This window comes from Podarcis gaigeae, assembly GCF_964106915.1.
Source record: "Podarcis gaigeae genome assembly, chromosome: 1".
Lineage (NCBI taxonomy): Eukaryota > Metazoa > Chordata > Lepidosauria > Squamata > Lacertidae > Podarcis > Podarcis gaigeae.
Window position 1 is genome coordinate 59,356,608 of NC_139678.1, and position 27,363 is coordinate 59,383,970.

Genomic DNA, 27,363 nt, shown 5'->3' on the forward strand with positions numbered 1-27,363 from the left:
AAAAATGATGGCACAACAGCCTTGAATTCTCATTTTACTAATATAAAATGGATGTTTGTTTCACCGTTGTCTAATGGGATTCAACAGCAATGCAATAGTCCAAATACCAAAGGCTGTCTAGAAAGTTTTATTTCACACTGCCAATAACTTCAGAGTCTACACTTGAAACATGGCTTTAAGCACCAGTCTTTGTAAGCATGGCAATGTACGGAAGCTACAGCTCCATGCAACCTCAAGATCCCATATGTAACGTTCTAGCAAAATACCAAAGCCCTGAGAAACAAAAGGATGATAATGGGAATAGCCAGAACTATGGAAGGGTAGTACAATTAGGAATGAAACATGCGCTCGGCAGTCTAACAATTTTATGAATGTGTAGAAGCCAAACCCCTAAGAGCAAAGGGGTGCTCCCTCGCATCTTCTACTTGCCATATAAAAACCATAGTGGTGCTAATCCAGAAGCAGTCATGTTCCACAAGGCATTGTGCATGATCAGATAGCGGCCTAAGATAGCAAATGAGGCTGTGTGTTCTCCTCCACGCTGCAAGAAAGAGGTGGCTCCTCCTAGAAATCTGGTGAGCATCAAATTTGCCCACAGGTTTCCCAAACCAAGACATGGCACATGTGCACAGAAGCCTGCTTCAATGCACATGTCTCCCTTATTGCAACAAGGCATATAAATATACATATATCTGTATATCAATAACAAGAAGGAGGCACAATCCATCACGCTCAACTATTGTGAAACTGCCAATCCATTTAATAAGGCATGTGTGGGAATTTAAAATAGGGAGAGCAGGTCTGCGGTTCTCAAACCGCTTCAGTGTAAACCCAGCAACAGGAACAACTGAGTGCAATTGCTATGAAGATGCTGTACTGGCACTGCATTATTCTTCATTCTAACCTAGGCTGCATATACACTTTACCGTTAAAGCACATTCAAAGCATATTTTCCTCTCAAAGAATTCTGGGCACTATAGTTCATTCATCGATGATAGGAAACGAAGTTCTCTAAGGGGTAAACTACAGCACCTAGAATTTTGGAGAAGACTGTGTTTTTGATGTGCATATAGAGTCATAGATTTACCACTTTGGAGCAGGTGATATTGGAAAAGAATTCCCAGGATAATGGCATCTTGTTTCAATCCTCATGCTTTTGCATTAAATATTTACTTTTTAAAAAGAAAAAAGATGCTATTTTCCAAGAACTTCCCCATTATCAAGGCATTGTCCGTGGCACATCACACGCACAAAAATAACAGAAAAAGTTAAGTCAAACTATCTACAGAGTTTATGTTTTCAAATGCTAGCAGCAAGCCAGCATAGTAGTTCTACATCTTCCACAGTTTCCATTCTAAAGTGCAGTGTCATTAATGCATTTCCCTTCTTTAAAAGACTTAATTGCTCTGTCACATTATTTCCCAGATTTTTAAAGTTCTGTATTTTTAATGTGACAGTGCCATAAGCTTATAAAAGTCAACTTAAAATAAAGTCAAATTAGGATTTTTTTTAAAAAAAATTAAATGAACTATTTAAAACAAACCTTTAAAGACCATGTACTACAGGCACCATTCAAAAATAAAATCAAAGATATAGAGTACTTCTTTCAGAAAGATTCCCGATATCTTTCCTTCTGCTACAAAACCTGCATGCAGGCATGACTAGGAGAAACTGCTGCTTCCACCTGTGTCATCTACATAGATGCATATGTGGGTGCTGGTGAAGTTTTTCAATTAGCTCTTCTTCTGTAGGTTCTTCCAAAACATCCCTAGAAGGACAAAACAGGAGCCATTAGAAGTCAACAGAGCTAATGTCTCAGCGCAGATTTTGCACACATTTATGTACTCTTGATATGAGGGACGCAGGTGGCACTGTGGTCTAAACCACAGAGCCTAGGACTTGCCGATCAAAAGGTTGGTGGTTCGAATCCCCGCAACGGGGTGAGCTCCTGTTGCTCAGTCCCTGCTCCTGCTAACCTAGCAGTTCGAAAGCACGTCAAAGTGCAAGTAGATAAATAGGTACCGCTCCGGTGGGAAGGTAAACGGTGTTTCCATGCGCTGCTCTGGTTCGCCAGAAGCGGCTTAGTCATGCTAGCCACATGACCCGGAAGCTGTACACTGGCTCCCTTAGCCTATAGAGTGAGATGAGCGCCGCAACCCCAAAGTCGTCCACAACTGGACCTAACTGTCAGGGGTCCCTTTACCTTTACATATTCTAGATGCAACTTCTACAGTTGCTTGAACATCAATAACCTCTGTGGTGGCACACACTTTCTAAGTTGGTCTTCAAGGTACAGTTCACCCACAAAATGTTTTACAGTTATCCCATATGCCCTTGCAGAGAATATAAAAGAATCCAACATCAAAAGGGGATTCACTCTCTTTCAATCAGGGAAAATAATACATCTTTCTAAAATCTGGTACCACACTGTGTCTTGACCATACTGTGTTTATAAGGTTGGTCCCTATTGAATATTCTGATCTTTAATAGAATTAAGAAACAATCACTTGTGGAACACAAACTTTGTAGCCCTTAGGGAAATTCTAGTGTCAACAGCCATTCAACTAGTCCTTAAAAAGTGTTTTAAATCAGGAAATAAGATTAAGCACTCCATACTCACCGGAACATGAGTTCCATTGTCATCTGGTATTCAACTTCTGAGAGAGATGGTCGATGGCAGAGACGGTCCCATTTATGGATAAAATTCTGCCAGTCAAGAGAAAGAATGGAAAGAGGCCTATTTCAGGTGGTCTTTCTGAGAGGTGCTCCTCTCCACACCCACCAGGCAAGCATGACTCTACTCATGGAAGCAACCATTCACGGAAGCCTCAGCTGAAGGCCCCAGAAAAGTGAGGTGCACCAGGAGCAGTGGAAATCTGCTCTCCCAGATTTCATGGAAATTGGTGGTGAAACTTCCATGACTTACCTGCCCCTAATCACCATAGCAGCCTTTCTGCCAGCACAGAAGACAGACAATTTGAACTGGCTCTAAGTCTCAGGATTTAAGGTGGCCCAGGCAAGGACAAGGCTTTTGAAATCAGTCTAAATATTGTTTGGGAGAGGTACTGTAGGGCTAGACAGATGTGTCTAAATGGCTATCAGAAAAATAAAATAAAAAAAATGTTTTCATTGTATTTGGGTGTCAAGTCATTTAAGGCTTTGTACACTGGTTCTAACACTTTGGGCCTAGTAGTTCATGTGAAGGCAATGCAGTTCCCTGAGGAAGGGGGCGGTATATCTCTTGCCATATCATACAGCAAGTGGGCAACAGTGTTCTGCACTAACTGCAGATTCCGGGCCATCTTCAAAAGTAGTCCCATGTAGAGGGAATGGCAGTAATCCATCCAGGAACATGGGTCACTGAGGCCCACGGAGGCCTCTTGGTCTAGGAATAACCACAGCCAGTAAACCAGCTTTATCTGGGTATATGTGACATTCCTTGCCTCCAACAACTGCTTAGAATTGAGTAGCCCCAAGCTACATATATGCTTTCTCAGGTGATTTGCTACCCTGTCCAGAACCAGCTGACAGCCCTGTACCTGGACCTGAGCCCTAAGGACCAACAGGGCATCCTTCTTGTCAGGCTCCAGTTTCAGTTTACTGACCCTCATCCAGCCTGTTGCTGCCTTTGGACACCAGTTCAGCAACTGACAGCCCTTTCTGATTCCTTTCAGATGGAATGGAGAGAAAGAGCTGGGCGTCATCCGCATACTGACAACATTGTGTTCCAAATACTGCCTGTACGATAGCATAGCTTGCCTATTCCATTTATCCATCAGAGGGTTTGCTACTTCAAGAAGAACAAAAAGTGAATTCTCTTGGAATAATTAAGCCCATCGGCATTACCTCCAGAAGCAAAGCAATGAACAGATTGACCCAGATGACAGAGGAAATCAGCCACCAGGAGACAAAGTATAATTTTGACCATCTAGGGAGGGAAACAGATACATATATTTAAAGATAATCAAACAGCACCTATTATTCCAAATGAATGGGTTGGATCCAGACTTAATCATGCTTAGGCTAAGCGCGTTGAAATAAATGGGATTTAAGTTAGTCAGGCATGATCAACTCTAGATTCAAGCCAATGTGGGCTGCTCATGCAGGTGGACAGGCGGCCCACACATACTGGCAGACCTTCAGAGGAGGTCATTCAAAAAACACCGCATTGCAAGTTCCACAATCAGGGCATATTCCAATCCCAGCTCTCCCCAGTCATGAAAGATGAAGCACAGCATTCCAAGAATTCTTTCTTCCAATACGTATGTCTGTGTGAATAGGCATGAGCTTCAAAACATACAGACCAGCCCTGGTAAGTGACATGAAGCAGATTCAAGTTCTTTTTTGTCTAGCAGACTAGTCACCTTTAAGACTATCCCATTTCTCTTTATTTTTGTTCTGGACTTCACAAAGGATCCATGTGTTCTACTGGGGATAAGTCTCCTGGCTTACACATTTTCAAAAAATGAAATAATAGCCATGGTCCCCATAACCCTGGGTGCAGCCTGATCTCCATTAGGGGGTTATCCTACACTGCTTCTTAAAACTGCAGATTTTAGAGCTTTCCTATCATGCCCTGATATGTGCCTCTTTCACCCACCCCACTCGCCCGCCCACCAAACAGTACAATTTGTCTCATTCTGCTGTTTCATTTATCATCCATAAAAGTATTTATTTTTTAGAGAACAAAATGTTCTAGAGAACTTTAAGAAACCTCACTCGCTTGGTTGGTTCTGATAAAGGGACTATCTGCTGGTTGCTTTAGGGTTATTTCCAAAGGGCCTACAAAATGCATCTCTCTGTGCTGAGTTTCTGAAGCAGCAGCACATGGCACTCTCCATACTGCAGAAGCAGAGCAAACCTCTTCCCCCCAAAATGCAAAGATCTTTTTTGCTTTGGAGACATCTGCCAAATGTACAGCTTCTGCCCATTACTTACGGAGATGAGTATCTGGAATATGCATCCAAGAAAACCTGCCAGTTGTTCACAACCATCACATCCCACAAAGTCACCAGGGATGCCTGATGGACAAGAATGAAAAAATGAGCCGTAATGGAGATTATTCTAATTTGAGATTTAGAAGCAACAGCAAAGAGAGGAAACTGGTAGGCCTCAAACAAGCCAACGGGTAAATGTTGAAAATGACAAGCAATCCCTAATGAAAACACTCACCGCAAAGTCATCAAAGTTGTTTGGCCAATACTGCAGCTGTTCAAAGGTGCCACACTGCAAAGTGGCATTTGTTGCATTGACACCGCTATAAACGGAAAATAAGTGTAAAGTTGTTTCATTATTGTGCACAATGCATCGCAGGACCAGATTAGATGCTGCTCTGCAGCTGGCTATGTTTGCACATGGAAATTACAACAAATTCTGCCTTAAAGCCACATTTAAGTGAGACTTACCTGGTGCTTCCCGTGGGAGTAATGGCACCCCTAAACAGCTCCATCCCTACTATTGCAAATGCATAGAAAACCACCTGGAGAAGAACGAATTGGGCATCAGTTATTTTCTATTGCTAAGCTACCAGTGCAAAGTCACTGGCAAGACGGTAGTCATTTTATAGGTAAGCTCAACATTTTCCAGAGCACGCTAATCTTTGATCACTTTTGAATTTTAATATAAGCAGTTTGGAAAAGAAGCGAAGACAGCAAAACCTCAAAGCACCTGCTCTGTAGTTATCTCACTGAAGCAAAATACAAGCCCTAGGAGCAGATTCATACACGGATGGGTGGCTCGCGCCAGGATCTTGGTGCATCCTCCTTCATGTGCCTTATTCATGTGGCTTATTCAGATGACAGCATCATGTGCCCTTTCTGAATGCCTGCCTTGCTTTTCTAATACAGCACAACAAACCCCTGTGTTGCAAACTTAACACAACAAACAACACAAGCAACACAAAGACCAGTATACTAGATAGCACTGTAGTTCTTACTGCATAATATACATGATTTAGTACAACAAAAACAAAATGTGTACACTTATAAATTCTCTAATATATTTGAAAACAGATGAACACACGTCTGTCAATCTTTGAAAATCCGTAAAAGTATAATAAGTCTATGGTTGAAACAAAGTTATAGATGCTATCCTGTGGGCTGAGCGGTGTTGTTTGTTGCCTTGCTTTTCTGGCTTTGAGGATCGTGGTCAAACTTTCTAAAAGCCCTAATTACACCCACTGGCACATACAGATACAGACACATAAAGAGGAAACTTGTGCTTGTCTGCAGCACATAGCTTATGGTTCATGGAACAATCATTGGCCACATTATGATTCTCAGTGTCCTGACACCCACTATTGCTTTGCTCAATTTTAAGTAAATAAATAAATCATAGGAACATTTCCAACAGCTATCTGTGTTCAGATCAGAGACAACAGGCCCCTTTCCTAAGCGATTTGCCATCTAAAATAGGCACATTGAAACAAGAAAGGAAGATAGGAAACAGGCAGTTGGAGAAAAGTGGCTATTTAAAACAAAAACAACAAACTTTTGCTTCTGGCCTTACTGGGATAGCTATCTGTTCCTACGCTTCCGTGATAGAAAACTCCCACAAAGCTATTTGAGAGATTTATCTTCACCTTGCAATTCCTAAATATGTCAACAGATGGCACTTCACCCTTTAGGACAGAGCTTTCCAAACTGTGTGTAGCAACACATTAGTGTGTTGGCTGCAGCATGTAAGTGCTCCTCCCGGGGCTGGAAAGGGGTTAGTTTAACCTCCAGTTTGTTAGTAAAACTGAGTTGCTGTGTCGTGAAATGATGCATGTCTAAAAAGTGTGCCATCAAGGTGAAAAGTTTGGAAAGCTCTGCTTTACGACAACTCTTATTTGTAGCCAATTAAGTTTTACTCTGATTACCCAATGGGTTTGATCACTTCAGTGGATTTACTATGAGTAAAATTTAGCTGACTACGACCCTTTACTTTTATATAAGCATCCTGTATATTAAAAAAAACAACAACCATAAATGATGCCACACATTATTATAGATAATGCTGTGATAATGGTGACCATACTGATCCCACTAGGGTGGCCAGAGTTTGCTTGCATATATTCCATTGCCAAATAATTGTTTTATAAATCTATTTCATTAAGATGAAACATAGAAGGAGAAATGAATCTTTCTTGGCTTTCACTTACCACTAAGATCCCTGCAAAAGATCTTATGTTTTTCACAAGGTCCAACAGTGTACTGGCAACTAAGGACATGAACTGGAAAAAGAGATGGAATCATTAGGATTTTTTTAATTTTAAGAATAGTTCGTATACCTATGAGAACAGAGACTATAACCAAATTCAGATAAAAGCAACACAGTGAAGCAGAAGTACCTTTATGTTAGGGATGATCCGCAGAAATCGGAACACAATCAGCATGTTTGCCAGGCGAACCATGTCCCACAGAGAGAGCAAGCCCAACATTTCAGGTCTCCTAGAATTAAGATACAAACAAAACAAAACAAAAACCTGGGAGAACAAACCAACACTATAAACTACGACTGCTTTTCTAAGCCAACTAAAAGTGTGAACTTACTCAAGCAAGATGTTCATGCCAGTACTAGAAAAAGGAACACAATGCCACACCTTTGCCTTAAGAGTTATAAGCTGATAATGGCACGGTCATTTCCCCATCCTTAGATCACTGGGATCACACTCATCGTGACTATTTCAAGTATTAATATGGCAGTGGGGAGGGTGCAGCGAGGAAAATCATGCCTATTTCTTATCAATGTTCCAACTGGCCTGCAACCCTCTTATCAAACTCCATTTTAAAGGGGCTTGAGACTGAAGAGAAATACAACATTTTGGCTATGATCATACAAAGCCCCATGGCTCTAAGCCTGCTCTTTGCTCTAAAAGGATTTTCCACTGTCCATTGCAGATACTTTCAGATCCCCATGTAATACAGATTATAAACCAGTATGTCCCTCCTTACAGTGCTACATCATCATAATCATCAATATATTCCTACAAATAAAGATATCAGAATCAACCACTATCAGGAAAAACAACAGTTGATTTTAGAGCTGGATGTGAGGCAGCTCCTGGTCACGAGTTTCCAGCCCCACTTTTCCCCAGCAAGAATTCTAGCAAGAAGCAAAGTGGATGTTGGTTAAAGCATCAAAAGTTGCTGGTTTCTGGATAGCTGAAATTGCTTACAAAGAGCACATACCAGCCTCGATGAGGAAATCCATAGACAGCAAATGTCGACACCTCCAAAACCTTTGAGAAGAAGGAACAGAGCAAAGCTATAGGAATTTCAATTGTTATTCAGTAACTGAAATTTAAGTAGTAGAAAATATCTGTTGGAAATAAATGTCCTATTAACATGCCGGGGAGGGATCTTTATTACAAGCAAGGTCCTAAAAGTTTTGTTTCTTTCCTCTGCATCCAACAAAGTAGTTTTCAACCATGAAGGAAATATAACCAACACAGTCATACTTTTAAACTCTTACAAACAGGAAGTTATTTTCTGATTTGACTGTGCAAAACACACACACACGGCCTGGGTGAAGTCACATGTACATTCTCTTTTCCTATCCTATCCTGCAGCCAACAATTTGTGGTCAGCGGTCATCTTTACAGTAAAAAAAAACCAAAAACAAACAGAATGGAACTTGTGTAGCAATACTCACCATCAGAACTACAGTCAGAAGGCCATCAAATATGTTGCTTGGATAAGATATGTATCTTTTTAATCCCAGTGCTAGAATTTTCAGTGACATTTCCAGGAGGTAGTAGAAAATGAAGACACAGTTTATAACCTTGAAAATTTAGAATTGAGATGCACATTAAGAATTGAGCATTTGGAAGAGCAACTACAGATAAATCCAGAGAAAGTGGCCTTACCCCTAAAAAAAAGTCATCCCGTGCAGCAGGTTGCTTATCTGCATCTAGTACCATGACCACCTTAAGGGGAAGAGAAACAGATACTGTTCAGTTGGCACCAGACTTTTAAACTACAACATTATGAAGTGTCCAGAGCAAAGTTGTTCAGAATTGATGCCTAGCACATAAAGCAAGATAGAAAAAGGACCAGACCGTAATTATGTTATAAAGACTGCATTCTCGCCCACTGACCATGGCAGCAGTCAAATATTTTGAGAATCTTCAACAGTTAGGACATACCTAACAGTATATCCATGCATCTCTCATTTCCTTCCTGCAATAGATTCAGGCATCCCCCAATAGGAAGACAAGAAATCTTTAGCTGTAGAAGCCACTGCGCTTCAAGGGCCAGCAAGAACAGCAGCTATCTGTTTTGTTTTGTTTTGTTTTGTTTTGTTTTGTTGTAATTTGTTGTAATTTACACAGAGATACTGTTGGACTCCCCTCAACCTCAGCCAGCATGGCCAATGGTCAAGGCTGATGGAAGTTGCAGTGTGACAACATCTGGAGGGCCACTGGTTCCCCACCACAACATTATCAGTTACTGGGGAGAAACAACAGGAAAGGGCTATCGCTGTGCTTCCTAAGAATATCTGCCTGGCTGCAAGTGGAATCAGGATGCTTCCTGGAGTCTTGGTCTGATTCAGCAGGGCTTTTCTTATGAGAACAATTGCATCACAGAAAATGACAAGAGAACTGGGCTACTAAACTGCCCTGCTAAAACTTGCCTTAATGTAAAATCACTACTATTTGACACATGTTATACTTACGCACACAGACAAAACGTTTGCTACAGCAACTGCATTCCCTAAATAGCCAAAGTAACGGTGACCAAAGACAATTTGGATTCTCTGTAGAAAAGGTGACTGATAATCTGGCCTGGGAGGACGCTGAAAGAAAAGGATATGAAAGTCTTGTCAACATGACCTGCTGTTTCTTCAATAACGGCCTTGAAGAGGCATCTCTTTGACTTAGGATACGTATCCCTAAGGCCTGCTGCAACCACACTGTGACAGCTCCACACCTGCATGCAGAGACCAAGAAGAAAAGGATGACAGGGAAACTGTCCCCACCCAGAAATCTCTGAGTGCAACAAGATTAATTCCCTGGCCCAACACAATACCCGCTGGCCCAGTTAATCATTTATTTGCTTAAAATGTCAAAAAAACACCCCAAAATGCAACAAAGGTCCAGTTATCAGCACTGATCATCAATCAAAGGGGTACAGTTAGTAGAAGATGATCTCGCTCAAATGATAGACTGTACAAATCTCTTGCATCAGTTATGGAATATTTGTTCCAATCAGTAAACAAAAAACCACTCTTACCACATTAAGCCAGCTCAACATTACTACTAATTGGAATCTTTAGAAGTCTTTCTCTGGGAACCTTATATAACTGGTGGAAAGGTGTATTCTGAACAGTTTTCATATGCATAGGGCATCTTTGTCTGATATCTTCATTTTGTATTTTCTGCACACTTTTTGGAGCAGTGAGACCCTATTCAGAAAGCAGGGATTCATATCTCACTGACCAGCTATAATATATTATGTTCAGCTTTGCTTTCTTTTATTGGTAGGGGAGCAGCGATTTTCCAAATATGCTTTGAGATTTAGGATACACAGAAGCCCTATGCATTTGTGAGCCATATGTAGAACACTCCTGTGGGACCACACATCTATTCCCATTGCTGGTGTTATGGCCTTGCCATTAAACTGTTCTCAACCTTCACATATTGAGCACAGAGGTCTGAAAAGGGAACCCTCTGTAGAAGAGCAGCCCACACACAGAGGCTCTACACAAGCAGAGAGCCATTGGGTGTCCCAGTTGCATGGAGCTTAGATGTGTGAGCAGCTGCTTGCCTGAAGGGCCCATTGAGGCAGACACAGTGATGCCCCATCAAAGGCGGGGCTTGAAGTGCAGCCCCACTCTAACTGAGGTATGGGAGTGCCCTACACTCAAGTAGACACATCATTAGAGCTAAGAGGAAACAAAAATTGAAAGGCTACTGTTCTGCAGAGAAGCAAATGCACCAAAAAACAAACAAACCTCTATTCGCAACTATTCCCATTAACTTTATCCAAGCAATTCTTTATTAGAACAACTCAGTATTAACTGCAGCTCCTTCAAGAGTTCTCAGACTCAACAAAGCTAGAAAATGTGAATATTGAAATTCTACATTTTAAGCCAGCTAAAGGGAGAAAAGTTACATGCATGATTCAGACGCAACCTTCATGACTAACACATAGCACGACTCTCAGTGAACTTGTACACCAACCCCAAATGTATAATCAGCATTTGCCAGGCTGGTACCCTGCAGATATTTTGGGCCACAGCTCCTATCTGCCTCAGTCACCACACCTGGAGAGAACCTGGAAAGCTGGCATAAATGAAAGCCAAGTCCATACCTCTTTAACTTTGTGTTTGTCCAGTTCATCAAAGAGTAACTGAAACTGAGCAGAGGTCAGACCTCCTGGGGGACACAACTCAAGGTTCTGCATATACAAGAGAAACTGGAAGTTAACACACCAATGTTGTTGTTCAAGAACATTTTTTGAATGAAATCCACCTTCTCATTAAGTTAAAAAGGTGATTCCTACCCTAAAGATTGCTTCCTTGCAGTCAGGATCCATTTTTACTCTAAGAAGAACTTGAGCTAGAGTCTCTGCCGGGACACGCAAGCTACATAAACAAAGTTACAATGTGTGAGAAGGAATCATTAACCTTCTGTTCCTTGTCTCTACCCACCCTATGTGTGCTTGACGCCTTTCACTCACATGTTCTTATTGAGAGAAGTCTCCTTCAGAGAACAAAGAACTTCAAAAGCAGCCCGGATTCCTAAGCGCCTTCGGAAAAGTGAGGATTGAACCGATTTCTGAAATGGGAAGAAAAAATATATCTGCCAACACATAGGAGAAAGTTACAGGCATGAAAAACACGAAGAACTAGAGAAGAATCTCTCTGTTTTGAAAGTGTCACATGAAGCAGAACACAAATCAAAGGCGCAAGTCCAAGACAAAAAGTCACTGGGAAAAAGTCCATCATGACCTCCTGGCCTTCAGAACATCTTCATTGGCTGAACTGATTTTCTCACTCCTGCAGGTGAGGTGGCCAGATAAGCATCTCCTTGGGAAATGTTTGCTCACAATTTTGGTTTATGAAACGTTAAAGAATACGATTCTACCTCCATCACACAAGACAGCTGCAATGTGTACGTAAAAATCACAACCATGTATATGTGGAAGGGAGCGAATCGTGTGGATATTCCTCACTCTGCCATCTCCCTCCTAAGTGGCAATCACATGGGAAAGACCCTAACCACCCACTCATGTGCTTGAAGCAGCAGCCACACATAAAACACAAGCACATGAGAGCCAACTGTGCCGCAGCTGTATTCGTCCATGCCATAGCCAAAATCTTCTACCAAAGACTCCCTAAAACCCAGATTCCTGAAGGCTGTTGAAATACCCCAACAGCAGGAACTTCCTGCGCAGTAGCCCGTGCTAGGTTTCATCATTTCAACAATGTCATTTAGGCTCTACGTACCAGAAGATAGCCACGAAACTGATTGTATATTATTGCTGTCAGCAAGTTCATCAGAAATAAGTTCCCTTAAGAAAAGAAACAAATATTTACTTTAAGAAATATAGAAGCTGTGCTGTGTTTGTTCAACTGTAAACTGAACAGAGACCCATATGAATGCCCTAGGAATTTGCATCAAAACTGCAAAAATAAGCAGAATTCCCAAGGTAAGCTGGTAAAATGAGAATTTGCTAGAATCAGTTTATCACACGTATGAATGCCACATTTTAAAACCTGTTCGTGCTAGTGCACTCTTTCCAAAGGAAGGAAGGAAGAAGGTACCTTGTTTTTTTAAAGACTGGCTTAGATAACTTTACGATGTATGAAAGTATAATGAATTTTAATCAGGTGTATTTTAAGTGTCACTAGCGTATGGGAGGTAATTTCTTCTGTCCCTAAATGTTATTTTATTTTCCCAGAGAAAGCCACAACTTCGGTAGAATACAGGGGAGGATGGGGCGTATAGTTAGGGTGCTTTCAAACAGAGGCTTAATTTGCAAGCTGGTTGTGTTTGTGTGTGTGTGTGTGTGTGTGAGAGAGAGAGAGAGAGAGAGAGAGAGAGAGAGAGAGAGATTTCTCCCCCACTGGTCAAAAAATTAAAATCTGAGTTGAAATGGGGAGAGGGAAACAAGACAATGACAATAACAATAACCCACCAACAGCATACAAATCAATATGGCTAACCTGATCCAAAACACCCACCCCACTTACACACAAAAACAAAGATCACCACAGCCAATCACAAACAAACAACCACACCCTAGGCCAACCCCAACCTCTCTCACCACCAAAGGAACACAAGTGAACAGCACAAGAAACGCTGACACCAAACCCTACATACATTAAGCATAACAGAAATATTGCCGCCCGACCCCACCCCCACCCATCTTCCCTCCTTCCACCCCTTCTCTCTCTCTTTTTTTTCCTCCCCCTAATGTCTCAACAAATGAAACAGATTTGTAAAAATGTTACATGGAAAAAATATGAGAGATATTACACTTACTTCTGTAAAACAAGAAAATCTTTAATAAAAAAATTATTTTAAAAAATGGGGAGTGGGATATTTTAATGCCAATGATGTCCTGTGGATGCTGAGGGGAAAATGCATGAATGAGGAATACCAATCTCACAGAAGTCTGGAAACACCCTTATATAGAGACAAATAAAACAAAGGTCACACTGAATGACTTGCAAAGGGATCTTATTCAAATGAAGCGGCAGCTTACCTATTACAGTGAAGAATATGAAGAAGATGGAATATGCTCGATTCTTAGAGTAGGCAGGAATCATCACTGTACAGCAATTTTTAAGAAGGTTAGAAAGTAATAATGAATATATAAAATGCTGAAAAAGAGAAGCACACACACTGCTTTTGTTGGGCCAATGAAGAAGTGCGCTCATTAAAACATGTATACAATTATTTTTCAGATAAAGCTCAGGGTGAACCTCTACTTATGAGGGGGGGTTTGCTAGAAGCCAGATTTGCATAATACTAAATGGCCAGCCCTTATGCCAGTCACAAAGCCAACTTCTTCTTCTCTCCAAACGGTGTTTAAAAAATCAAGGCAAACACCAAGGAACACCTATCAGGGAAACATGCTAGGTGTCTGAAGAGACAAAAGAAGCAGTTAGTCGGCATGAAACATGGGGAAGAGAGGCAAACTGAAAAAGGCAATCAGAATTCAATTTATACTGGGGTAGATAAGAGCTTACTTTACAGGTCAAAACCCATTATGAACTCCAATCCGTAAGTAAATAAGTTTAAAGGAAAACTAGAGTGGGGGGAGGGGGGGTCTTCTGTATTTCTATGGTAGTCAAATCAGGCCTGAGACACAGTGAAAATGAATTAATTTGCACTCATACTCCTAGCTATATGTCTCAAAGTTTGCACCACCATGAAAAACATGAATTTGCTCAAATCTTAATTCTCTTAACAGTAGAAAGTAAGAGGGGGGGGGGGAGAGAGAGAATACATTTAGAAAGTTATGCTTACCATCTGGATTATTTGCAGTTGTCAGTAGTACCAGCAGGGAAGTTAATGAATCTGGCAAGTTGTGAAAATATCCTTGCCATTCCTTGTCCTGCTGGGCATCCTAGTCACAGAGAGCCAAGCCATTAGCAAAGCAATGCCAAGAGTCTGCCACAACCATTTAAGAAGCATGCACAAGTCCTGGGATCACAGTGTCTGACCCAAGTGCATGATGTGATGCCATACACACACACACACACACACACACACACACACACAACTAGCTTATCAGGCAGAATAGGACTGTGGAAGATTGGGGCCACACATCACAATGTTACAATCAAACCAGTTACTTCTGACTTCAGATAGACAGGTGAGTACTTCAGAAAAATATAATGTAAAACATGATATTCGTTAAATTTCCACAAGACATACAACTAGTCTCAGGTGGCACTTTTTCTACTCTACTTGCACATAACAACATCATATATGAGCATCTTCCCAAAGTGGTTTTGTCTGAACTGGTGTATGAATACTAAGATGACTAGAATTAAGCTAGAATCTCAAAAAAAGAGAAAGAATATTATTGATATAATATTGCATTTTAATATCTATATAATTCTTCAACATTTTATCATTTTTGTATCATTATCATAAACTGGCAGATTTGCAAACTATAACCCAAGAAAACCACTGGACTTTTATTTTTTCCAATGTTGTATTTAGAAAGCAAACACATTTTTAAAAACCTGAGGGAAGGAAGGCAGCTGGGGGGGCACCTAGAATAGAAAATATTCAAGCAGCAAAATGGTTAAGTATCCGCTTCTGCTTGAGAACTGGAGCGGTGTTGCAGAGATTTGTTCCTTACAAGCAGTCAGCTTCTAAGTGAATATGCTGGAAGAGAATTGGTACCAAACATATATTGGTACTATATACATGGGCTTGTGTGTGTTCGCACATACACACACATATACCCACAGGAATAAGACTTCTATATTTAAATGCACAAGGGGGAAAGCACAGCAAAGTTCAGAGTGCAAAGATTCAAGAAAGACACAGTGAAATGAAGACATCCGTCTTCTACACAGGCATTTATTTTGGAGTTTGTGGTGGTTTGCATGTGGTAACTATCACCTCAGTTTTTCTTAGAGGGAACAGTTTGTGGGGAAAGCTATCATGCTGGAGCGTTTCATATATGTAATTTCTCTTATATGATTGGTCATGATATGGCAAGGGGGATTACCACTTTCTCCCGTGGAAAGTGCAAAGAGCTGAGGGAGGGAACTGAAAAGGGGAAGCTGGAGGAGTGATACTCTTTCCCACTTTTTTCAGCTCTATCCGCTTTTCAGGCTAATTCTGCTGGATCCAACTTTTACAAAGATCCTCTGGGAAAGCAAAGTGTGTACACAAAAGCTTTATTTCCTTCTGATAAAGGAGGGAAATAATCCAGACCTATCATAACACTATGTCTGAAACACAGAAAAGATAGCAGACATTTCAGAAAGGGGCAATACTTTTTTCCCCAAAAACTTATTACATTTGCCAACATTTCTGACAATGCTTTCAAGACAACCAAACCCTACATGAATCGTTCACGTTAGTTACCTTTGTTCGAGCAAACAGCAGCATGCCAAACATGGTAAAGAGAAACAGGTGAACAGCTAATAGCAGCATAACACTATTAGGGAGAAAGCACAAATGCCAAAATTAGTTATTTCATTAAAATATAAGAAGGGTGCAAATGGAGAGATGTCAGACTACAACATTCAAATAAACCAGAATACAGCATTTTTGAGGAGGAGGAGGAGGAGGAGGAGGAGGAGGAGGAGGAGGAGGAGGAGGAGAAGAAGAAGAAGAAGAAGAAGAAGAAGAAGAAGAAGAAGAAGAAGAAGAAGAAGAAGAAGAAGTTGCCCTCTATTCAGGAAATAATTTCTTTGGCTGAGGCATTTAAGTTATAGCAAATTTAGTCAAATTTATTCAGAATGAGGACATAGTACTAGAATAAGAACATAGTACTTTCGTACATCTTCCTATGGTAATGTAGAACTTTTCCTTGATAGATCCCTCTCAACAGGTTTCCACTATACACCAAAGACCCCAAAATTCACCCTCAACTTGCAAATGTTGTGCCAGAAGATTATCATCAAGATGGTTTTCCTGGCTTCTCCCCACTTCCAACTGATTCCCAACCAGTCATTCCTTCAGGCATTTCCCAATTTCTACCCTTAGTTATGGTAGTGTGGTGACCCAAGTCATACTTTATGGTAAATCATAATTAACAGTTTACTGCCATCCAGATGTTGCATGGCCTATGGCCAAGGATGATGAGAGGTGTAGTCAAACAACATCTGGAGGGCCACAGGCTCCCCACCGCAGGTTTACCATGAACACAATAATCTGGGTTGTTTTCTCACTTCCCACTGGTTCATAGAAGACAAAACCATCTTCTGTCCCTGGCTTAGTGTTATGTCTGAAGTGGGGACCATGGTTTGTTTTGCTCATACAAACCATAATCATCATTCCAAAAACAAATCGGACATGAAACGTGGATTGTTTTATCCACACACTATGGGCAGGAGCAAAACATCCCAGATTGACATGTCATGGTAAACAACTGTGGTGTGCAAACTGGGCCACTATGGGGAAGTAAAGCCTACAGTATTTATTGATTTCTTATCTGCAGGCTGGAATATAGTTGCTCTATTACTCCTTATTACCTTGTAATTTCTGGCAATGTCCTCTTGATGCTTTTTAGTGTCTTTTTCATCATTGAAGAGTTCTGAAGGAGGAAGAAAGGACGGAGGATTCGCCGTATTCTCAGACTCTAAGATTGAAGGGGATAAATTTTGCACTTGTTAATGACAAAAAAGCCAGCATCCAAACCAGAGAATGAATTTGCTTTTTAATGCAATGTCCACATGGGCTGCTCAAGCTGAACAGTAAAATTTAGTTTTGCAAAATATAATGCAAGCACAAAAGGGAATAATTTCTTTATTTTTTTAACTGGAAGGCTGGTAACGAGACAAACAGGCAACATTTGATCACCCACATGATGTGATGACTACCAATGTATAAATGGATGACAAGAAAGAAAAACAAGGTTTGAACAAATTAACTGGGGGCGGGGAAAACATTAACGATTAACCAAGGTGAATGCTCATTTTGGGGCCATCTCAGTGATTGTGTTCCTTGTGGAATTCCCCCGTCAGAGATATCCAACAGGTGGCAACAATGCTATCATTTAAGGGCCATGCAGAAAACTTTTGTGTTCTTTCAGGTGTTTTAATGTATTTCCTTTTTTTAACAGATTGCTGCAGAGAGGGGAATTGGTTTTGGGGTATCTTGGTTTTGGGGGGTTTTATGTAAACTGCCCTGGAAGTTCTACTGAACTGTGGCATAAAAATGTTTTCAATAAATAAGTAAATAGACACTTTCCAACTTAAGACTTCATACATTAGCTCAATGCCACTAGAAAACTCTTTGTTGCTGTTATTGCTAGAACAGGTTAACCTGAGAATTCTTCAGAATGCTTTGAAGTTTGACAGAAGGAAAAGATGGTTTGCTTCAGCTGCACCTGTTTTCACTGATATTGACAGTGGCATACTGAACCCTCACACAGCTAGCCAAGGAGAGAAGGACCTCAGGCCTTCTCCAAGCGATCAGCTCATCAGATGCAAAGTTTATATCTTTTGCAATCGTTGAAATAATAACCTTGGCACAAAATTCTGCAGATGGAGCAAAGCACAAAACTCTTCCTCTTTAGTTCCTCATACCTTTACATAATGTTAACATTTGGTTATCTTCATTTCCGGTGTGGGAGTTCTTTCTAGTCAGCATACGTTCCAGGAAGAAAGTACAGGTACCAGAAGGGATGTTCCAAAATCATTTTTAAAAATGCAGCAAGTAGAAACACCACTGAAATGAACATACTTCCCAAAGAAAGCAAACTTCAAACACTCATACCTGGCTCAGCTGTTATATAACTGGGTGTTAACCGCATATTAGTGATGCCTTGTTCCAACCTGGAATCTTCTGCATGCAAAGCGGAAACTCTGTCACTGAGCTATGGCCACTCCTTGTGGGGTTTACAGGCTAGTAATTCACAGCTTGGTTATAATGTATTATTGTTTACAGTGGTTTGAATGACATTGTGTTGCTATTATGGGCATTTTGTTGTACTGTGTTTATATATTGTGAACTGCTCCAGCATCATGTCAATGAAAAGTAGTATAGAGATATTTTAAATATAATAAAATTAAAAAGTTAAACATTACAAAGTTACCCAGTGTGCTTCAGGACTGAATGGAGATTTGAACTTTCAGTTGAGATGCCAATATGGTATGAAGGCTAGAGTGTTAAAATGAAATGAGGGAGACCCAGATTCAAGTTCCCACTTAGATAGGAAGTGCAGTGGGTGACTCTGGGCCTAACCAACCTCACAAGGTTGTCATGAGGATAACATGGTGGAGGAAGAGGTTAGGAGGAGGACAGGATAAAAAGGCCAATGACAACAACTTCACAGCAGAGTGGGACTTTGAGCTGTGCTTGCTCCAAGTTGTAAGTATATAAGCAGAGGATGCTCTCAGACTACAAACTCAAAAGTTTTGCAAAAGTAAAAATGTTTTTGTTGCTGCTCAACTGCAAAGTGCTACTTGCTCAATCTGACCCTCCTTCTCTGTAGCCCCTACCTCAGTGACAAAAACACATATAATCCTTACCTCACCACAGGAAGAGCTCAGTGAAACAGTCCAGTCTGCAAGGGAGACTACTAGCACCAGGATATAGGCCATCAACCACTTGGTTTTCCGAAACTCTTCCCATCCTATTAAGTAACTCTGATGAAGCAATACAATACATGTTTAAACAATCACTAGATCACTGTAACATTTTCTTTCACAGAAAGATCTACAAAACTAAAGTGCGACTAATTTTGATATACTCTTTCTAAAAACAGCTGGACCAGTCATCGTGAAAATGAAGCCTTCACCGATGGGGAGGCTTTTCAAAAGAACCATTTCCTAATTTTCCCGTTTCTGAAGCACAGAGCCCAGAATCATGTTGGAATTCATTGGTTATTCCATATATTCCACATAGGGAAGTGTGGGCAGTTCAAATGCACCTCATGAACATGGAGATTTTCCAAGTGGCATTAAATGTGTCATCGCTCACCTTTACAGAGACATCTGCTATAAAGACAAGGAAGCAAAGCAGTTCAATGCTCTCCGTCAAGCCACAAGGAGGCTCCCAGGGCTCCAAGCGGTAGCGTATGTCCGACGTGACAGTAAATGAAGAAGGCGTTTCGATGAAAGCAAGAGCCAGGATTAGTGTAATGGTGGCAATCAAAATCCTTTAAGAGCAAAGGAAGATCAATGTGAATACTGAATGAAAAACATATCCTCCTAAATGTTACTTGGCCAAAAGGAATATACAGTCATACAATCGCTTAATATCAGGAGCAGTCAAAACGCATAGTATACGGGATTGAGCCTTACTGGACAACTGAAAGCCTTTTTATAGCATGATGATGTGCAATAGTTACCTCCTCACTTTCAAGCCATGAGGATTTAAATTATCACCAACACGTTTTGGCATTCTTGCCATTTGCAACTAAGCTTGTGATAGTGAAGATCTGGAAATGTGACATTTCCCTAGCTTAGGAGATGAAGGTTGACAAAGTCGGGAACTGGTGCTGAACTATGACAGGTTCCTTTCAGTAGCAACCCATGACCTATGGAACGCCCTTGGGGGGGTGTCATTGGCCTATTTTATTAATGTTTAGGCAGGATTTTAAAACATTCCTGTTCGCTCACGCATTTGGTGGCTGAAAAATACATTCGGGCAGCTTTCAAATGATTGTGAGGATATTTGGCTTGTTTCTAAACAAGTAAATTTGTTTTGTTGTTTGCCACTCTGGAGTACTTTGGGAAGAAGGGCAGGAATAAAGGATGATTAATAACATGGAATGTATCACAACTTAAAACAGGGTAGAGGGTATCTGCATTTATTTTTGTAATCCTGGGAATTTTTCTTAAGGATTTCTTTTTTAAAATGAATTGACAATATGACAACACTCGCAACCTGTGAACAGAATGCTTACAGATACAGACTTTGCTTGGATAAATATGATAATATTTGGAAGGACTTTATGCAAAATGTAGTAGGCTATTAACATTTACATACTGTAAGTATTAAGGATAATAACACAATACCAATTTATATAAGAATGTATGGAAATATAATATATTCATTTTTGCATATCTGTCTATCTATCTATTCTTTTCATATGTGTCTTTGTTGTTATTTCCCCCTTACTTTCCCTTCTTTTTTCTGTTTCACTTTATTTCTTTTAATTGAAATAACTTCCAAAAAAATATAAATAACCAAAAAAAGAAAAAGAAAGAAGAAATGTAGGTGGTATTCACTTAAACAGGATTAACACCACCACAAAGGGATTGCCCCCTCCTCCCCACGCTATCCCCAAAGCTGCTCTGGAGGGTTGGGGGATCCCCCAGAACAGATGCAGGGGGGCACAGAGGAGGAGCACATTCTGCTTAACATTATGTTGAATTCAACTCATGGGTTGAAATCCTATGTATACTTTCCCAGGAGTAAATTCTTTTGAACGCAGTGGGTTGTATTTCTGAGTAGACATTCATAGGATTGTGCTATTCAACCATTTCTGGTTTCTCATACCTCTGCTTTCATCCAGTGGGGTGTTATGCTATCACAAGAGCAGGCAAAAGTGCAAATTCTGTTTCATCTTATAAACATCATTTTAAATAAAGATTTAAATTGTGCCTGAAATACTCTAATAAGGCCTCTGACTAAAGGTTGGTGGGGAACAGCAGCTGTGGAGTGCTGCTGCACTCACATTCTGCTTGTGAGTTTTCCACAGGCATTTGGTTGAACAGGGGTGATTTCATATCTGTGATGACCAGCAATATTTGTAGCAATGTCACATTGTTTAGCAAAAGGTCTCTTTCTCCAGCCTACCAACTTGGGAATGCTGGAGAGAGGCTTCATGGTTATTGCTGCAAAATGAAAGTGGCCAACGTAGCTGCTGAATTGTGGCAGCCAGATAGGAAATCCCAAGAGGGATAGTTAGGAAAATACAAAAATGCCTTGGATTGACAGAGGAACCAAGGATTTGTGGAGTCAGAGAGTGACAGAGGCTCTAAGCATCAGAGATAAGCAAGAGAAAAGAGCCTAGTTTCTCACCATTGGCAAACTTCTGAGTAATACCGCCTATAAAGCCACAAGGAGTAAGAATCCACACGGTGATTTATGGAACGATACTAGAGAGATGAAAGGCAAGATTGATCACTCAGGCATCCCAATTGCTCTGTTATTCAAAGTCAAGCCATATCAATTTATACAGGCATGCACTATTCAAGGCAACATCCACTAACCTTTAAACAAGCTGATTTCCCAACACGGAATGGCTCTTACAAGTGTCATGAGCAATAATTATGCAATCCCGGTTGTCCAAAGAGATGAAAACAAAAATATGCAGAAATCAAGCTTCCCTAAAATTATTTAGGGCAGTCTCTTACTGCACAGCTGGTAAGACCGGACTGCTGAGCCTAACATTAATTTAACTGTGTGCCATAAACTGGCAGCTCACCAGGAAAACAGAATACTCAAGTCCTATGCAATAGTTTATTTTGCTGGGCACTAATCAGTTATCTCCACTTTGGCCATAGCCTGGCAGATGAGACATTTACCTGAATTGCATCTTCAATGAACACTACTGCTTGGTTCAAGTAGGGATTTTGGTCATCGGCAACTGCAAAGATACAACAGTCATTTCTGTGATCCCAACAAAGCTAATAGATAGTTTCATTAGTCATGAAGATCCCACACAAAGTGTTGGTATTGCTTAATTTAGCCTTTTGGCTGCTGAGGATGTCAGACTATGTGTCATTACATCTCAAGCATCTTTTCTGTGAATACAATAGGAGAAGGAAGGAGGAAAGGAAGCTGAGAGCCCTTCTACTGACCGACCATCAGGATTAAGGCAAGGCTCTGTGAATTAATCCAAGCACTGAATTTTAGGTTATCTAAACCAATATAACAGCAGTAATGACGTGAACATTCATGGGTTAGCCTTATACCTATCTCTGCTGTGCTGAGCTTGCATATATTAGGAAGGAAGACTGAAGATGCCACCAGTGCCAAATTTGTGCTAAAACAAACAAACAAAAATCAATTGAGGAGAAATCTGTACAGTAATGTTCCCCTTAAAGCAGAGATGGAGAACCTTCAGCCTTTGGGCAAATCATGGTCCAGCAGGGGTTCCAATATGGCACATGAGACCATTTTTCTGAAATCATGGCCACCTGACAATTTGTTAACATTATCCTAATGGGTGGGTGACATCGCCTTAACGGCAGGACACCATACTGCTTCGTTAGTTTCCTTTAGAAATGGTCCAGAGTTTATTGCTAATGTGCCCAAATAGTCCTCTTTTTCTAAAGAGCCAGAATCCTATATAGTCATATTTCAGGAACTTTGGCATCAAGAAAAAAAGTATTTTTGAATTACAGTGGTACCTCGGGTTACATACGCTTCAGGTTACAGACTCCGCAAACCCAGAAATAGTGCTTCAAGTTAAGAACTTTGCTTCAGGATGAGAACAGAAATTGTACTCCGGCGGTGCAGCAGCAGCAGGAGGCCCCCATTAGCTAAAATGGTACTTCAGGTTAAGAACAGTTTCAGGTTAAGTACGGACCTCCGGAATGAATTAAGTACTTAACCCGAGGTACCAATGTACTGGCTAATCTTCAGCTTTTTTTGTGTGGCTGAACCTTCAAAAACTAATGTTAATTGAGTGGTCCGGAAGGAATATGAGGGGCCATTCACAATTACCCTTTTGATCATGATTTCAGTCATTTTGGACAGTTTCCTGGTTAACAGGATGCGACAAGAATGTTCTGGCTCCCACCTATTTCCTTTCTGATTTCCAGCTGCGATCACATCTACATGCTAAAGCATGTCCAATGCGAAATTTCACGTGCAGCGCAATGCTCTGCATATTTGCTCTGAAGTAATTCTCACTGTGCTCCTCAGAGCTTCCTCCCTAATATGTCTTCTCAGGCTTGCAACCTAAGACACTCTTGATTTACTTCAAAACTGCCTCATACATGAGGTAATTTTCACATTGTTTACCACTTCCCTCGTTTAAGATGAAAGGGTTTAAGTCAAGGAAACAGCAGCAATTGTAAATAGAGGGTTGCAGCAGATTACCCCTCATTTGGTGCTGTCCTTACTTTCACTCTCCTCCACCAAGGGCATGCAGGCAAGTAAATTAGCAGAGGGAGTACTGACAAATCAGCATGGTGAAACCAATTACAGGAAAGCAGCAACAAACCATTCCTGTAACAAGCAAGTCTGAGACTTTTGGATACAAAGTTGCACCCAAAATAGGCAGTGAGCCAACAAGCAAGATCACATATCAGGCTCTATGCGATAAGAAGCTCTAGAAGCAAACATGCATGTTAAGAGAACAGCTGTGCTCTTGCATCACTCCCATCCATTGTAATGAAGCTTGTGAAGAAGTTTGTGGTGGACTGGGGTCCAAATCCTAAAAGTAGACACCAGGGAATACAACAGAAGCACTCAAGAGACAAGTGTATGCATTGCCCTTCTAAAGCTGGAATAGCTCAGAAGGAACCTGCATCCCAGACATAGCCAACATGGTACCCTTCAGATGTTTTGGACTGCAAATTGCATCATCAATGGTTAGGTATAATGGAATTTGTGATCCACATCTGCAAGGCGCATTGACTTCCCATGTTCTAGCTCCTTGTCTGCAGGAGATAAAATTTTGGAACATACTGCAAAGCTCACAGCAGGCTGCCCAGCTCAGATACCCAGTGAGCTTCCCTTCCTTCCAGTTTTGCAACTGAAGTGACAGCTGTATATACCAAGAAACAAATGCCAATGCTGCCATGATGGGTCTTGTCCCTATGCTGCTTTGAACAGGCTGTCTGATATTTCAAAAAGCACCATTTGCAAGTTAATCTATTCAATTAATATTTTTTAAAGGAAATGTTTTAAAGTGCAAAATTGCCCTGAAGATGGAAAAAGAGGAAATTGGGAGATAGACTATGGCCATCAGTCAATCAGTCTTGTGCAAACAAACTTCTGCTGCAAACTTGCAGAACTACTCCCACCACCACACAAGTTCCACATTAGAAGGAATGGTGCATCTGAACTGAACACTTCAGTGTCGAAGGTGGTATGCCTCCAGTGTTAGAAACTGGGTTAGAAAAGCTAGGAGCCAAATGACTCCTGGGACCTGAGTTGTGGGTGCCAAAACAGAATGTCTAGTCATGGGGGGTGGGGGGGAGTTGGCAACACTTTTTATTTATTACTTTGATAATATGCAATTCACATAAGTAACACATTGTTAATACTACATTTTTAACATAAATTGTTAATACATGTTTAATTTGGTGTTTACATTAAAAAATATTGGTACCATACTTCTGTTTTCAAAACACTCTACTCTTTATTGTTAAACTCCTTAACATATTGTCTATCCTTAACATATACTACGAAGCTTCAAAGAACGTATATTTCAGTAATCCTTGAGTGTCAGCCAGGTGCAAAAAATGGCACCCAGGCTTTTGGAGGTGCTCGTAAATGGAGAATCTTTAGGTGCAAAATGCACCTGACACCCTGCTAATTTCGAACCCTGTATGCCTCTGAATACTAGTCACTGGGGATGCATATAGGGAGAGTGCTGCTGCACTCATGCCCTTCTAGCAGATTTCCTGTAGACATTTGGTTGGCCACTGATGCTAGACTAGATGGACCTTTGGCATGATCCAGCAAGGGCTCTCTGTATGTTCTTAGATGCTTCAAACGCAGCCCCCCTGTTCTAAAAATGTTGTGCCCTTCTCTTAAGCCAAGTATTCACGTTGTCCAGGAAAGTATGAACAAATGATTTCCAAATGTTATTGTGGGTGGAACTTGGGTGTGCCCTAGAGCAGTGTTTCCCAACCTTGTGCCTCCAGATGTTTTTGGCCTACAACTCCCATCATCCCTAGCTAGCAAGACCAGTGGTCAGGGATGATGGGAGTTGTAGGCCAAAAACATCTGGAGGCACAAGGTTGGGAAACACTGCCCTAGAGATTATAGGGAGAGTGACTACTCAAGATGTGGAACTGAATGACTAATCCCCAACACAGATGAATCGTCTCAGTTAAAAACTTGGATGTAAATGGTGCCAGTCACTATGCTGACATTTACCATAGCACTGTGCATCTACAGTACTTTATAGAGTTCAAATAATTCAGGGGAAAGGCACAAAACTCTGAGCTAGACTTAGCTATTGCAAATGCAAATGACTGATGGGAGTGCATGGAATCTTTGCTGAAACAATATGTAAACATGTTCTATGAAAATTGATTGCTTTCCTACTGTTATGTGAACTGTGGAGTTCCTGTTCTGTATTTATTGGGAGGGTATCCCTGGGGATGTGGCACTGGACCTGCAACATTCCAGGCCATGGAATTGTTTGTACGATTTAATATGGATGGATTAGTAAATGGCTCTGTAATCCAGAAATGCAGACAGTCAATTAGCAGATATGTTGTACCACTTCCATCACAGAAGCTGACACAAGGCACAAGAAGTATGTATCCAATGTTGATGTTTCATTGTACCATCTAAAGTACAGGCTCTATAGGTATTGTCCTACATGCTGTAAATGTAATTTTTTCTCTCTCTCTGCTCTTTCTTGCAACTCCAGCTTACCCAACAATATTTAAGCAGGCAAAGAAGTAAAACAGAAGGAATGCTGCCACACCTACCCAGCAGAGACCGTCATAAACAGGAGGCTAAGGTTACAGCACAGCAAATGGTGGGGCAAAAGCCTGTAACAGCGATTAATTTCTAATCCTGAGAAAGTTGCATTTGCTGCTCTGAAAATGCCTCACGAGGTCTCTTGAGGTGCTGGTAGCGGACCTTGAGTCCTCCTGTCTGCACATGTTCAGGGGCACTTTAGAACCCATGCAGGCCTTACTGACCAAGGGCGCCCATTTTCAGTGCAAGGGCTCCCTGAGCAGGAACAAACTCCTCTGTTGTGAAAGCTACGCGATCCCACACCTGCGATCCCACACCTACTTACCGGGGAGAGGAAACCCTATTGAGAGAAAGCATACAGAGATGGATGTAATAATGGAATGATGAATGGTTTAGTTTTTGTAAAAGATGCAGGGATTTATGGTATACAAAATGAGCCATGGAAAGAGAAGAAGGAAAGTCACTGGTATTTTAAGGATGTTTAAATGAGTATTTAAAATGGTAAAACAGAAAATTGAATAAAAATGAGAGAGAGAGCGCGCGCATGCGGAGGCTTGTGCTGCAGGCGCCTCACCCCCCCCCCCTCCAATCAGCCCCCTGCAGGTGAGGATGAAGGGACGGCTCTTGGGCATCACAGGATGCAACTTCGAGGTTGGCTCAAGCCTGGGCACCTCCAGGGTCAGAACTCGAGCCCTGCAGTGGACTCGCTCTTGCCCCACCAGCCCTGCCCTTCCCGCGTCCCTGGCTTCAGGATCCAGCAGTCGATTCCCCACCGACGTCGACGCCCCCCTGGGCTCACCGTTCCCGCCCGGGGGAGACCGGGAGGCCTCGGTGCCGCCGCCGTATCCTCCGTCGCCCGAGGCGGCGCTGTCCCCGCCCGAGTAGAGGCGCCCCAGCCCTCGGGGGCCGCCGGGAGCCGCCGCCGTCGGCGGCGCGAGCAGAGGCTCTCTTTCGGGGTTGCCTGCCTCCTCCATGACGAGCGGAAGCGGCTCCCGAAGCTGGAGGAGGCGGAGGCAGCCGGGCGAGCCGAGGGGGCGGGACTCTGGCGCGGAGCCCGGGGCGCTCCGTCCGCGCCGCGCGGGGGGAGGAGCCGCTTTCCCCACAGGGTGGGCTGT

General features: G+C 41.6%; 1 protein-coding gene across 1 annotated transcript; it reads right to left on the minus strand.

Annotated features, from left to right (window-relative positions):
- Window positions 1-27,363, minus strand: TPCN2 (two pore segment channel 2). The gene is made up of 25 exons (XM_083750278.1): window positions 27,048-27,363; window positions 22,162-22,223; window positions 21,656-21,732; window positions 19,607-19,784; window positions 19,156-19,272; window positions 17,155-17,261; window positions 16,043-16,115; window positions 14,462-14,561; window positions 13,695-13,760; window positions 12,433-12,497; window positions 11,664-11,761; window positions 11,487-11,568; window positions 11,295-11,381; window positions 9,658-9,777; window positions 8,849-8,908; window positions 8,635-8,763; window positions 8,172-8,221; window positions 7,331-7,430; window positions 7,142-7,213; window positions 5,406-5,479; window positions 5,173-5,257; window positions 4,939-5,021; window positions 3,847-3,928; window positions 2,621-2,706; window positions 1-1,768 (listed from the first exon to the last, which is right to left on the minus strand). The coding sequence occupies exons 1-25, from the start codon at window positions 27,220-27,222 to the stop codon at window positions 1,690-1,692; spliced, it is 2,307 nt and encodes a 768-aa protein (XP_083606404.1). The 5' UTR covers window positions 27,223-27,363; the 3' UTR covers window positions 1-1,689.